The sequence below is a fragment of the Salvelinus fontinalis genome, chromosome 42 (genome assembly GCF_029448725.1).
Source record: "Salvelinus fontinalis isolate EN_2023a chromosome 42, ASM2944872v1, whole genome shotgun sequence".
NCBI classification, from domain to species: domain Eukaryota; kingdom Metazoa; phylum Chordata; class Actinopteri; order Salmoniformes; family Salmonidae; genus Salvelinus; species Salvelinus fontinalis.
This window is the reverse complement of record NC_074706.1, coordinates 17,623,581-17,638,263: the sequence shown is the minus strand read 5'-3', so window position 1 is coordinate 17,638,263 and position 14,683 is coordinate 17,623,581. Positions and strand designations below refer to the sequence as shown.

The 14,683-nt window shown below is 45.9% G+C and overlaps 1 protein-coding gene across 2 annotated transcripts; it reads right to left on the bottom strand.

Moving 5' to 3' along the window:
- Positions 1-9,261, bottom strand: LOC129841111 (fibrinogen gamma chain-like). Of its 2 annotated transcripts, none has more exons than XM_055909220.1 (9): positions 9,102-9,261; positions 8,923-8,967; positions 8,242-8,425; positions 7,691-7,775; positions 5,604-5,734; positions 4,837-4,970; positions 4,405-4,589; positions 1,451-1,728; positions 1-1,164 (listed from the first exon to the last, which is right to left on the bottom strand). In XM_055909220.1, exons 1-9 carry the CDS (start codon positions 9,162-9,164, stop codon positions 983-985), a joined length of 1,287 nt encoding a protein of 428 aa, XP_055765195.1. In that variant the 5' UTR covers positions 9,165-9,261; the 3' UTR covers positions 1-982. The 2 variants fall into 2 exon arrangements, with proteins under 2 accessions (XP_055765195.1, XP_055765194.1); XM_055909219.1 differs by having other exon boundaries at positions 8,923-8,970; positions 9,102-9,258.
- Positions 9,262-14,683: the final 5,422 nt, after the last annotated feature.

The following is a 14,683-nucleotide window of genomic DNA, read 5'->3' as shown; positions in this document are numbered from 1 at the left end:
TTATGTTCAGGTAGGTATTTATTTTGTAATAGAGCAGCATATAGGACATATCAGACTTTTTGATAGTTACATTCTGTTTCAGAACATTTTCTCCATACTGAACATGAACCTGGCTTTGGTGGGCACTTTGGTCTTAGAGGGGGAAAAAACACACATACCCTCTTTAATACGGTAAATTCCTACTTCACATTCCTACCTAATAGCGTTACTTTCTTTCCCGTTGACATGCTGAGAGGATATTTGAATATTGGTTCAAATAACTTCCAATAGGTGATTTCCAAGACTTCCCAATACAGTGCCTTCTCTTTAAAAGTGTTTCAATGCCGCCACCAACTTGATACCCATATAAATGTGGGTATCATGTATCCTATTTAGCACAATTACAAGCGGTACCAGGAAAAGTACAATAAAGAAATGGGCATGGTCTTTTAAATGCAAGACCCTTGTGTAACCGAGGTGATTCAGTGCCTTGGCCTGAGACTTGAAGACTCGCGTTAGCTCCCGGAGCTATTGCCTAGGCTTTTAGCTCAGAGAGCTTACACAGTCTTATGGCCTTCAGACCACCCAGGTTCAAACCCTGTCTTAGATCATGTAGTCGGAGCAGGGGTATCTATATTTAGAAAAATACAACATTTATTCATTGGTTACACCAACCAGATCTAATAAAACTCCATAGACACTAGATAAAGTTTGTTCTAACAGAAGGTGCTAAGTAGAAGAAGTCAAACCAATCTTCCAAGGTCCAACAACAGCCATTTGATCATAGACAATATCTTAGGCAAGAGGACAAAAAACTACATTGATCGAACCAATAAAACAAAGATACAAGACAGAGGGCCATTTTTCCAGACACATTTTAGGCTGAAGGTTAGTCCTGGACTACATGTTTGATAGAATCTCTTATGTTATTATCTTCTTAGGATTTGGCTTAAACTGTGTCCGGGAAAGTTGTAGCAATATTGCAGTATTTGTTTCAGTAGTGTTACAGGCCTCCAAACTGTTTGACCCCTTCGATCTGCTGTCCGTCCCCCGCCGTGATCCTGTTGGTGGGGATGATCTTCATGGTAGTCTCCTTCATGGAGTACCAGCGGCTGTGCCACGTGGCCCAGATGATGCCATTGTCGTAGCCTGACTCGCCGGCATCCTTCTCCGTGTACTTCCCACCTAGGGATGGAAAGACAGAAGTGTCAATGAAAAGTTTGTTACAATTAAGAAAATCACAGTGTTGGACCGCCTCATAAATGTGGTCTTCTTGGAAAGGTAACAGTAAAAATGTCAGAGAACCCCTAAAACTAGCATTGGTATAGGTTGGTAGTGATTTGCATAAATGTATGACTGTAGTATGGTTCATGTTACTTGGAGAGTAGTATTCTTTAACAGAAAAATGCAAGAATGTGCATGTGTTTGTGTGTGAGAGTGTACACGTGTCTGTGTACGTGTGTGTCCTTACCCTGGTAATATTTCCCGTTGAGGTGGGCGGCGTGGCATCGGTTCATCCACCAACCGGAGCCGTCCTGCATAGCACAGTTACCCTGAAACTTGTCGTTGTCCTTGTCGCTGGTACTAAACTGCATGCCGTTGTGAGACGTGTAGAACTTGTCGCTGGGGTCATCTCCGAAGTCAAAGCCGTCGAACGCATCCCCCGCGTCACCGCCAAAGTAGTAGGCGTAGGTCAGGCGGTACATGTCGACTTCCGAACCCAATTTGAACATGGCGTAGTCGGCATGCCTAAAATAAAGAAAATGCATTTAATTATTAGCTATTTTTTACAGGTGTGGTTTTATTGAATAACTAAGACAGTGAGAAGAAGAAAACAAAGGTAGGAGAGGTGCAGGTCAGAAAGGCATTGGGTCGGATTTTAACCCATGCCTACTGTGGTGCAAATGCCTGTGTCCACGACACTAAGCACTAGACCACACAGGCGACAAGTATTCATATAAAATGGAAACCCAGCCGCAAGCTGCCCAGTGGCGCGAGCTTACTAGACGAGCTAAATGCCTTTTATGCTCGCTTCGATGCAAGTAACACTGAAGCATGCATGAGAGCACCCGCCATTCCGGATGACTGTGTGATCACACTCTCGTTAGCCGATGTGAGCAAGACCTTTAAACAGGTCAACATTCACAAAGTCGCGGGGCCAGATGTATTACCAGGACGTGTACTCAAAGCATGCGCGGACACACTGGCAAGTGTCTTCACTGACATTTTCAACCTCTCCCTGACCGAGTCTGTAATACCTACGTACATGTTTCAAGCAGACCATCATAGTCCCTGTGCCCAAGGAAGTGAAGGTAACCTGCCTAAATGATTACCGCCCCATAGCAATCACGTTGGTAGCCATGAAGTGCTTTGAAAGGCTGGTCATGGCTCACATCAACACCATCATCCCAGAAAGCCAAGACCCACTCCAATTCACATACCGCCCCAACATATCCACAGATGACTCAATCTCACCTATGTGAGTATGCTGTTCATTGACTACAGCTCAGCATTCAACACCATAGTGCCCACAAAGTTCTTCATTAAGCGAAGGAACCTGGGTCTAAACGTCTCCCTCTGCAACTGGATCCTGGACAACTGGACCGCCCCCAGGTGGTAAGGGTAGGCAACAACACATCTGCCACACGGATCCTCAACACTGGGGCCCCTTAGGGGTTCATGCTTAGTCCCCTCCTGTACTCCCTGTTCACCCACAACTGCGTGGCCAAACACGACTCCAACACCATCATTAAGTTTGCTGACGACACAACAGTGGTAGGCCTGATAACCGACAACGATGAGACAGCCTATAGGGAGGAGGTCAGAGACCTGGCAATGTGGTGCCAGGACAACAACCTCTCCCTCAATGTGAGCAAGACAAAGGAGCTGATCGTGGACTACAGGAAAAGGCGAGCCGAACAGGCCCCCATTAACATCAACGGGGCTGTAGTTGAGCGGGTTGAGAGTTTCAAGTTCCTTGGTGTCCGCATCACCAACGAACTATCATGGTCCAAACACACCAAGACAGTCGTGAAGAAGGCATGACAACACCTTTTCCCCCTCAGGAGACTGAAAAGATTTGGCATGGGTCCCCAGATCCTCAAAAAGTTCTACAGCTGCACCATCGAGAGTATCCTGACTGGTTGAATCACCGCCTGGTATGGCAACTGCTCAGCGTCTGACCATAAGGCGCTACAGATGGTAGTGCGTACGGCCCAGAACGTCACTGGGGCCAAGCTTCCTGCCATCCAGGACCTACGTATATAATAGGTGGTGTCAGAGGAAGGCCCAAAAAATTGTCAAAGACTCCAGTCACCCAAGCCATAGACTGTTCTCTTTGCTGCCGCATGGCAAGTGGTACCGGAGCACCAAGTCTAGGACCAAAAGGCTCCTTAACAGCTTCTACCCCCAAGCCATCAGACTGCTGAACAATTCATCAAATGGCCACCCGGACTATTTACATTGACCCCCCCCCCCCCCCCCTTTGTTTTTACACTGCTGCTACTTGCTGTTTATTATCTATGCATAGTCACTTTACCCCTACCTACATGTACAAAATAACTTGACTAACCTGTACCCCCACACATTGATTCGGTACCCCCTGTATATAGCCTCGTTATTGTTATTTTTATTGTGTTACTTTAAATTTAAATTGTACTATTTTTTACTTTAGTTTATTTAGTAAATATTTTCTTAACTCTTTCTTGAACTGCATTGTTGGTTATTAAGGGCTTGTAAGTAAGCATTTCACTTTAAGTTCTACACCTGTTGAAGCATGTGACCAATAAAATGTTATACATTTTGATTTGATGAGTGGAAAAACATACTATTTTGAAGTTAGTCACCTCACCAAGAAAAGGCTTACTGCTCATTTCCACAATTCCTCATAAAAAATGGCACTAAATTCCACTAAATATTTCAGCACTAAATATATTAAAGGGGCGAATCCTAACTTCGCCTTAAGTCAAATTTCAACTTCGTCTCCTATTGACATGAATGACTAAGTGAAAATTTGACTTGCTGAAGTTAAGATTTGCCCCTAAATATTTCATTAATTTTAGTGGAGAGAATTGCGCGAGTAAATGTGTCATATAGGCAAGACCAATGATGCCAAGCCCCCAATAACTTTGAGGGGGAATTGATAATAGCGAAATACAGTATTTATAGCATTTTTAAAGCGTGAAAACTAGACACCACAGAATTGGATTGGTAAGCACCCAGGTGGGTCAAGTTGGTTGCAATGATGTCATTATAACATCCTTACAACGGGTTGGAGTGACATCACTGGAACCAGTTTTACCTGCTGGGATAAGACTTTGAGCTGTTCCCACTACATTTTGAACACCATTTTCTATTCAGGAGGGGGAATGTAGGCCCTAAGCGTGCACTAGCAGTAGCCTTAGTAGAGAATTTAGTAGGACGTACTTCTTGTTGCCCACCCAGTCGGTGAGCTCGATCCTCAGCACGTATGGGATGGAGGACTGGGTGGAGAGCAGGTGCATCTTCTCATTGCCCAGCCAGAACTCGGTGGTGTCATCTGGGCTCAGGTAGCCGAAGCCCTCCTTATACTGGACCCAGTCCTTGTTGAAGTCCACGCTGCCATCACGTCTCTGTGGAGATGTTGGAGATGTTGGACGGTGGTTATGTTATTAATACAGTACGCGGTTACAACCAGGTTTGGGTCAATACCATTTCACTTTTGTCAATACGGAAACTGAAATCCCAATTAGAATGTTTACTTCCTGGAATAGAATTGTCCCCAACCCTGGTTCCAACTTCCAATGGCTCAGTGGGTTGGAGCATGGTGGGGTTGGGGGTTTGAATCCTGCATGAGCCAACCATAATGAACACACGTACCCTCTGCAGGACGGTAAAGCCGCGGCCGAAGCTGTCGATCTCGCAGTACACCAGGAACTGCTCTTTAGCCTTCAGTGGCTTCACGTAGTACAGACCGCTGGTTTTGGCACCCTTGTTGGCAATATCCTGGCAATCTAATACGAGAAAAACAAGATGATCATAATCATGTTGATGTGTGTTAATAACAAAGACTACTGTTCCCATAAGGCAATGCACAACGGTTTTGTAGTGTTTTGATTCTGGTTTTAGTCTGTTCCAGATGGAAATGAGCTCTGGCTCTATTACCTTGCTGATTGTGTTGATTATGTTCTTATGATCTTGCGCGTTGTTGATTATTGTCCCTTGTCCCTGGTAAAGATCCACTCTGTGGTATTTATTAACAGCCGTTTTTTGATCATTTAAATTAAAGCTAGACCTATTTATGGAAGAATCATTTATAAATGCCAATAAATTATAAAAACAAATTAATTGAACTAATCTAAAGTGCATCCGTAAAACTGGATTGATACCCCTTGCTTAAAGAATATCACTTATAAATGGCAACAAATGATATTAACAAATGAATTCATTAACCATTGCTAAAGTACATCCAAATAAATGGATTGGGACAAATCTGCTCAGCCTCTATTGATTGATGCCTTTGATTCGCTTCTGACTAAACACGCAACAAGGACAAATGACTGGTATGTAGAGTGAATTCTCCAGGAGCAGGGTTGAGCAACCTCTGATGAAATGGGGATCGACCTGCAGACTGCTGTTGATTTTACCTTTCCCTGTCGTGGGTTTGATTTCCACAGTATCCTTGCAGGGATCTTGGCATTTCTGATCCAGCTGAATGGACATCTGTTTGAGGTCTAACATCCTCTTCTTGTTGGATTCCAGTATCCCCTGGAGTTGACTGAGAAAGAGGGGAACAGATTGAAAATGTTTCTCAGGTGATTTGGATATAAACTTAGATTGTGGTTTATATTGTAGGTCAGTGGGTGCATGACTTGACTATCAATGTGTTTTAAGTACATAGCATTTGACACCTGTACCCTTAGTCCTGGTATTTCCAGGTAATTCGTCTCCAGCAGGCAAAACTGGTTGAAATGATTGTAATATCATTGACTGGTTTCAACCAGCTTTAGCCGCTGAGAGACATTCGAACATTGGGGTCAATTCCAATTAAATGGCAATCAATTCCAGAAGTCAATTGAGTTTGAGTTTATTTTTACAGTGACAGTGCAAATGAATCAACGTTTCAGTAAAAGTGCCGGTTTTAGCCAGCCGGCTAATTTTCAACCGCAGTCCCTGGGCAGGTTATTAAAAACAATTACAATATAGACAATCATTGAGCAGTGAGCACATGTAGAGCAACATAGGACAAGCAAGACATAGCATACAGACAGAGCAACATAGGACAAGCAAGACGTAGCATACAGACAGAGCAACATATAACAAAAAGCAGCAAGACAAAATTCATAAAAGCAACAAAGTGTTTCCACACCTCACAAGCTACAGACAACAGACAATATGGAAAGCGGCAATACACAGCTAGGGATTATGTTCACAAATCTGATTGACCTTCAGCCATGTCTTCATGCATTTTGTAAAAGTGTGATATGTGGTGCAGTTATGTGTGTCTGATGGCAGTGTATTCCAGACATGGGAAGCTCTCACAGAAAAAGCAGATTTGACTAAAGGTGCTTTTCCTTAAGGGAACTATACAGTCACCTTTCATGGCAGACCTTGTGGATCTTCTACCATATGTTTGGGTTTTCTGTTTAACAAAAATACTGAGTGGAGGGGGAGCCAGGACATTTAGGATCTTGAATACAAGACATGCGTTGGTACAGACAGAAAGCAGATCATTAATGTACATGCTGAACAGGAGGGGTCCCAGTATTGACCCTTGGGGCACGCCCACATCATAGCGTGGGCGACAGCTCATTGCTCACTCTGACACACTGAGTTCTGCTTTCAATTTATGATTTCATCCATCTCAAGGCATCGGGGGAAAAGTTGATATTGGACAATTTTGTGATGAAAATCTCATGGTTAATAGTATCAAAAGCGTTCCTTGGGTCCAGAAACACAGCCCCAACGCCACCTTTGTCCATCTTGGACTTCACATCTTCCAGAAGAAAGCAGTTGGCCGTTTCTGTGGAGTGTTTCGCTCTGAAGTCAAACTGCATGGAGTGTAATGTGAAGGGGCTGTTGTTGAGGTGGGCAATCAGTTGTTCTGCTATACACTTTTCAACAACCTTTGACACCGCAGGTAGTATACTAATGGGCCTGTAGTTACTCACGTCAGCAGGGTCCCCCGATTTAAAGATGGCCGTTATGACCGACTTCCATACCCTTGGAAACACCCCGAGACCAATAGATGTGTTGGTGACCTTAGTAATAGGGCCAATGAGTGACTCTTTGTAGTTTTTAAGAAAGGTAGAGTCCAGCCCAAACACATCTTTGGCTTTAGAGTTCTTTAGTGAGCTAATCACCTTGTTCACCTTTGACTCAGAAACCTCCCTTATGATGAAGACAGTTTGAGTGTCATTCACTAGCACTGAGCCCAAGAAACCAGTAGAGGGGTTCTGTGTCAGTACCCTGACAGAGTCAATAAAGTAAGAATTGAAGGCTATTGCTATTTCGACTGCATCCTGTGTTAGATTGTTATTCACCATGATTTCTAATCTTTTTGCAGTGTTATGGTCTTTCCCTGTTAACTTTTTTAGATTCTCCCAGATCAATTTAGAATGTCCCTTTGCTTCACCAATTGCTCTCCTAAGGAGAAGTTCCAAGTCCAATTCTAAGTGAATTGAGACCAAATTAGATTCTGATGTAAAAAAAGAAAAGAAAAAGTAGGACTTACTATATTTGCTCCTCCTGTGAGACGATGGTCTTCTCAAAGCGCAGGACATCATCCAGTATGCTCGCTGACCTTTTATAGTGGACGTCTGTGGAACAATCACAACACCTGCTTCAGTTACAGTAACCTACATGAATTACCAGAGTCTATACTTCTTTTCCAATTAGCTGAACACCTGGGTGTCTTCAGTAGGGCAAACTGTAGAAAAACATTTTTCAAAGGAAAACAAAAATATGTGTTCTTATTGGACACATGTGTTATATGTGTTCTTATTGGAGTTCAGACAGTATCTCCCGGATTCACTCGGTTTCAAAACGTTTTCTCCCTATTGAACACAACCCTGATAAAGGTTATAGACAAACTGTTTGTGAAGTGAAGTAAAATAAATCACATAGCAGTGAAAAGCGGAGTGTGCCTCATTGATATATTTCTTGAAAGTTTAGACTTTTCTGCTACTGACATCTCCACTTCTTAGCACCACATCTAATAGGGTTTATTTTGTGTTAGCTAGTTTAACACAGTCAAATAACCCAAGATGAAGAAAAGTCAAATACCTCCACCAGACTTCTGATGTTGTGTTGCCGAATCCTTCATATAGGTGACTTTCTCTGTGGCCCCCGTGGTAAGGTTGGTTATTCTATCCAGAATATCCTCCATTTCATCAAGGTCCTTGTCCACCACCGGCTTGTACTTGTTGAGGTAGTCAGCCACGCCACATGTCGTTGGGCAGTACTTGCCCTACAACAGGCACAGAACACACATGCTTACATTTTAACACTATGCGAGAGACGTGTCTGTGTCGCAAATGACACCCTATTCCCTTTATAGTGCACTGCCTTTTGACCAGGGCGCATTGATCTTTGGTCACAAGTAGAGCACTTTATATGGAATAGATTGCCATTTGTGACACATGTTTACAATATATTGTTATATTGTGACTGTGGATGTGTGAGTATTGGGACATTTTCATTGGAGTCAAAGAAACGACAAAATGTTTATTGACGTGTGTTCTTAAAGAGGCACCAACTAAATTGGTCGTAATACCTCAGAATTAACTACATATCATATGCGTGTGAGGACTATAATTTAGCAACAATTCCATCTAAATAACAATGTCAATAAGCATACAGTACAAAGAGGATGAAACAGTAAGATGGGGGATTTCTTCCTGTACACACACCACTTAATGAGTGGAGTAGAGTACATCGGTGCATCCCATCGACGATCATACTTACAAATCCGTCCCTTGGTGTGCAGTCCTCGGAATAGTCTCCCCTCGTCTGCTGTGGAACAGAAGCAAAACAGCGCAGTCTGTTATCTTAGTGGATGCTACTGTATCTCTTGTTTTTGCAGAACACTGTTTATGAGAGAACACATCTTCGTTGAAACAGGTTCTTTGACATTTGACACTTACTGCAGAGGAGAGGGAGAATAGCAAAAGAACGCCTGCGGCTGTGGACAAAAGTGAAGGAGCCATGTTGCTAGCCTTTGGTACACCAGTTGTGGTGTTGTCCAGTTGGAGAATGAAGAGCCTCTGGCCCCTGACGGTGTATTTATCCGATCAAGGTCCTCCTTTCTGCAGCAGATAAGGGGTCCGCGTGTAAACAGAACCGGGTCATCCAACTCATGTCCGAGTAGATGAGTCAATGATGGGACGACGTTGTGACTCAAATGTCCTGCTACTCATCATTTTCCAGATGTGACTGGGATTGATTGACAGGTTCGGTGTGGTTCCTTCCACAGCAGGCTTGTGTGGTGAACTTCGTTGGGGTCAAAACAACACTGGGTCAATCATGCCATGTCATTACCGTGCAAATTCCAATCAAACCAAACATTATCTTGCAAATTCCACTCAAACCAGGATAAAACAAGATACTACATTAGATATTATAGAGAGTGTTTTCTAAGTATAATTAGTGAGTCACTTTAAGGTTATTTTAGGACTGCAATCACTCCTCAAGTTACAGTCCTCTACCATTCGGCTGTTTCTGTGGCAAGAGTGATAAACCATATACACAAAAGTATGTGGACACCCCTTCAAATTAGTGGATTCGGCTATTTCAGACATACCTGTTGCTGACAGTTGAATAAAATCGAATACACAGCTATGCAATCTCCATAGACAAACATTGGCAGTAGAATGGCTTTACTGAAGAGCTCAGTGATTTTCAACGTGGCACTGTCATGGGACGCCACCTTTCCAATAAGTCAGTTCATCAAATTTCTGCCCTGCTGGAGCTGCTCCGGTCAACTGTAAGCATCTGCTTTTGTGAAGTGGAGACGTCTAGGAACAACAACTCGAAGTGGTAGGCCACACAAGCTCACAGAACAGGACCGCCGAGTGCTGATGCGCGTAGTGCGTAAAAATCAATGCCGGGCAATGCCAGACGAATCAGGGTTTGGCGGATGCCAGGAGAACGCTACCTGCCCCAATGCATAGCGCAAACTGTAACGTTTGGTGGATGAGGAATAATGGTCTGGGGCTGTTTTTCATACTTTGGGCTAGGCCCCTTAGTTCAAGTGAAGGGAAATATTAACGCTACAGCATACAATGACATTCTAGATGATTCTGTGCTTCCAACTGCATGACAACGCCCCCGTGCACAAAGCGAGGTCCGTACAGAAATGGTTTGTCGAGATCGATGTGATCGAAGAACTTGACTGGCCCCATCGAACACCTTTGGGATGAATTGGAACGCCGACTGCGAGCCAGGCCTAATCGCCCAACATCAGTGCCCGACCCCACTAATGTTCTTGTGCTGTTAGTTATGTTCCAACATTTAGTGGAAAGCCTCCCCAGAATAGTGGAGGCTGCTTAACAGCAAAGGGGAGGGACCAACTCCATATTAATGTCAATGATTTTGGAATTAGATGTTCGAGAACCAGGCGTCCACATACTTTTGGTTATGTAGTGTATAAGCTTTGTTTGTAAACAATGCGATTGTAAACAAAGGCTGTATAACCTTAAAACATTGTTAAAACTATAATTTGGATACCATGGATGGTCAGCCCTTTCATCCATAGCTCTGTCTATGAATTTGAAAGCGGTAACATTTCTTCATGCCCGTCCCTCGGCTCTTTACCAAAACGGTGACGACGACGGCTTTGTTGTTGTTTAAAGTGCAGATTGCCCCTTTAACCACAAATCCTTCCTTTAAACATTAGGAGAGAGAAAAAAAAGACCTCGCCCTGGATCAGCAGTTAGGAACAACTTGATCCATCCTCCCCCAAATACCAACAGAACTTGTGGACACAAGTTTCCCAAACATCGGAAGTAGTGCCTGACCGTTCCTCTCTTCAAACCTTCCGACAAGATGTGAAAATGAAACAGAAAAACAGCAACTTCATTTGAAGAGAGTTCTACTTATAGTAGTTTCACTAGTACGAGTAAGACAAACTCTGTAACTGCATTGTTACAACCCTCTTCTAACAGTGATTGTCGTAAAAGTGGTGTACATTTCAGACGTGCTCGTTTGTAACAGGCTGAAGTTGTTCTCTAGCGTTATGGAGACTCATTTGTGTTAATATTACTCGCCAAGTATAATCTGATAGGCAATGCTGAGCCAGACAGTTGGAGCAAAGTTGCTGATGCTATTTTGTTTCTTGCTGATGATTGCAGGAGACATTGGTTTGGATCAATGCTCTGGGTTTTGAGAAGGAGGATTATGCAATTGTGATCCTCCCCATGCCATTCAAGGTAGAAATTGCTATTAACCACAGTGTCACACCCTGATCTGTTTCACCTGTCTTTGTGATTGTCTCCAGCACCCTCCAGGTGTCGCCCATCTTCTGTCACGCCCTGGCCTTAGTATTCTTTGTTTTCTTTATTATTTTAGTTAGGTCAGGGTGTGACATGGGGAATGTTTGTGTTTTGTCTCGTTTTTGGTGGTTATATGGAAAAGGGGGTGTTGGGTTTAGTTATGGGGTTGTGTTGAGTGAATGTTTCTAGGTATGTCTATGGTTGAGTGAATGTTCTAGGTATGTCTATGGTTGCCTGAGTGGTTCCCAATTAGAGACAGATGTCTTTCATTTGTCTCTGATTGGGAGCCATATTTTAGGCGGCCATAGGCATTATGTTTTGTCGGGTCATTGTCTAGGTCTGTGTCTAGGTTGCATGTTTGCATTTTGTTCGGTTCTAGCTTCACGGTCGTCTAGTTGTTGTTTTGCTTCGTTCGTTCATCTCCTAAATAAAGAGAAGATGTATTTTTTACACGCTGCGCCTTGGTCCTCTCTCTCTCCCATGGTCGATCGTGACAGAATGACCCGACCACTCAGGACCAAGCAGCATGAAAGGAGGGAGCCAGAGCCCGTTGTGCAGATACTGGCGGTGAGCAATGGGAAGGATACAGAGACTGTTAAGGATTTATTGAGGAGAGTGAAAAGAGGGAGCTGCTGTGTTGGTGCGTGAGGCACAACATCCACCCGACAGAGCGGGTGCGGGATGTGATGTTACCTGAGTCAGCTCTTCATGCTCGTCCTGAGTTGCGTGCTAACCGTCTGGGAATGACAGTCCCACGAACCAGGTCTCCTGTGTGCATTCCTAGTCCTACACCTCCTGTAACACCTTCCCGCCCCAGCCCGGTACCACCAGTTCCGGCACCACGCCCCAGGATTCCAGGGTGTCTCCAGAGCCCTGTTCGCATTGTTGCTTCTCCCCGCACTCGCCCGGAGGTGCGTGTCCTCATCCCGGTACCACCTGTGCCGGTACCACGCACTAGGCCTATAGTGCGCTTTGAGAGCCAAGTGTGTCCTGTTGCTGCTCCCCGCACTAGCCCTGAGATGTGTGTCCCCAGCCCGGTACCACCAGTTCCGGCACCACGCACTAGGCCTAATGTGCGTATCCAGGGTCCAGTATGCCCTGTTCCTTCTCCCCGCACTAGCCTTCAGGTGCGTGTCCCCAGCCCGGTACCACCAGTTCCGGCACCACGCACCAGGCCTATAGTGCGCCTCAGCCGGCCAGAGCTGCCCGTCTACCCAGTGCCATCTGAGTCATCCGTCTACCCAGTGCCATCTGAGTCATCCGTCTACCCAGTGCCATCTGAGTCATCCGTCTACCCAGTGCCATCTGAGTCATCCGTCTACCCAGTGCCATCTGAGTCATCCGTCTACCCAGTGCCATCTGAGTCATCCGTCTACCCAGTGCCATCTGAGTCATCCGTCTACCCAGTGCCATCTGAGTCATCCGTCTACCCAGTGCCATCTGAGTCATCCGTCTACCCAGTGCCATCTGAGTCATCCGTCTACCCAGTGCCATCTGAGTCATCCGTCTACCCAGTGCCATCTGAGTCATCCGTCTACCCAGTGCCATCTGAGTCATCCGTCTACCCAGTGCCATCTGAGTCATCCGTCTACCCAGTGCCATCTGAGTCATCCGTCTACCCAGTGCCATCTGAGTCATCCGTCTACCCAGTGCCATCTGAGTCATCCGTCTACCCAGTGCCATCTGAGTCATCCGTCTACCCAGTGCCATCTGAGTCATCCGTCTACCCAGTGCCATCTGAGTCATCCGTCTACCCAGTGCCATCTGAGTCATCCGTCTACCCAGTGCCATCTGAGTCATCCGTCTACCCAGTGCCATCTGAGTCATCCGTCTACCCAGTGCCATCTGAGTCATCCGTCTACCCAGTGCCATCTGAGTCATCCGTCTACCCAGTGCCATCTGAGTCATCCGTCTACCCAGTGCCATCTGAGTCATCCGTCTACCCAGTGCCATCTGAGTCATCCGTCTACCCAGTGCCATCTGAGTCATCCGTCTACCCAGTGCCATCTGAGTCATCCGTCTACCCAGTGCCATCTGAGTCATCCGTCTACCCAGTGCCATCTGAGTCATCCGTCTACCCAGTGCCATCTGAGTCATCCGTCTACCCAGTGCCATCTGAGTCATCCGTCTACCCAGTGCCATCTGAGTCATCCGTCTACCCAGTGCCATCTGAGTCATCCGTCTACCCAGTGCCATCTGAGTCATCCGTCTACCCAGTGCCATCTGAGTCATCCGTCTACCCAGTGCCATCTGAGTCATCCGTCTACCCAGTGCCATCTGAGTCATCCGTCTACCCAGTGCCATCTGAGTCATCCGTCTACCCAGTGCCATCTGAGTCATCCGTCTACCCAGTGCCATCTGAGTCATCCGTCTACCCAGTGCCATCTGAGTCATCCGTCTACCCAGTGCCATCTGAGTCATCCGTCTACCCAGTGCCATCTGAGTCATCCGTCTACCCAGTGCCATCTGAGTCATCCGTCTACCCAGTGCCATCTGAGTCATCCGTCTACCCAGTGCCATCTGAGTCATCCGTCTACCCAGTGCCATCTGAGTCATCCGTCTACCCAGTGCCATCTGAGTCATCCGTCTACCCAGTGCCATCTGAGTCATCCGTCTACCCAGTGCCATCTGAGTCATCCGTCTACCCAGTGCCATCTGAGTCATCCGTCTACCCAGTGCCATCTGAGTCATCCGTCTACCCAGTGCCATCTGAGTCATCCGTCTACCCAGTGCCATCTGAGTCATCCGTCTACCCAGTGCCATCTGAGTCATCCGTCTACCCAGTGCCATCTGAGTCATCCGTCTACCCAGTGCCATCTGAGTCATCCGTCTACCCAGTGCCATCTGAGTCATCCGTCTACCCAGTGCCATCTGAGTCATCCGTCTACCCAGTGCCATCTGAGTCATCCGTCTACCCAGTGCCATCTGAGTCATCCGTCTACCCAGTGCCATCTGAGTCATCCGTCTACCCAGTGCCATCTGAGTCATCCGTCTACCCAGTGCCATCTGAGTCATCCGTCTACCCAGTGCCATCTGAGTCATCCGTCTACCCAGTGCCATCTGAGTCATCCGTCTACCCAGTGCCATCTGAGTCATCCGTCTACCCAGTGCCATCTGAGTCATCCGTCTACCCAGTGCCATCTGAGTCATCCGTCTACCCAGTGCCATCTGAGTCATCCGTCTACCCAGTGCCATCTGAGTCATCCGTCTACCCAGTGCCATCTGAGTCATCCGTC

Excerpts from the sequence above, each read along its gene's own strand:
- LOC129841111 (XM_055909219.1), bottom strand. The coding sequence starts at position 9,164 with ATGGCTCCTTCACTTTTGTCCACAGCCGCAGGCGTTCTTTTGCTATTC. Across the intron at positions 5,735-7,690 it reads TCACAGGAGGAGCAAATATA|TCAACTCCAGGGGATACTGG; the intron begins GTAAGTCCTACT and ends CCTCTTTCTCAG. Across the intron at positions 4,971-5,603 it reads CAAACCCACGACAGGGAAAG|ATTGCCAGGATATTGCCAAC; the intron begins GTAAAATCAACA and ends TTCTCGTATTAG.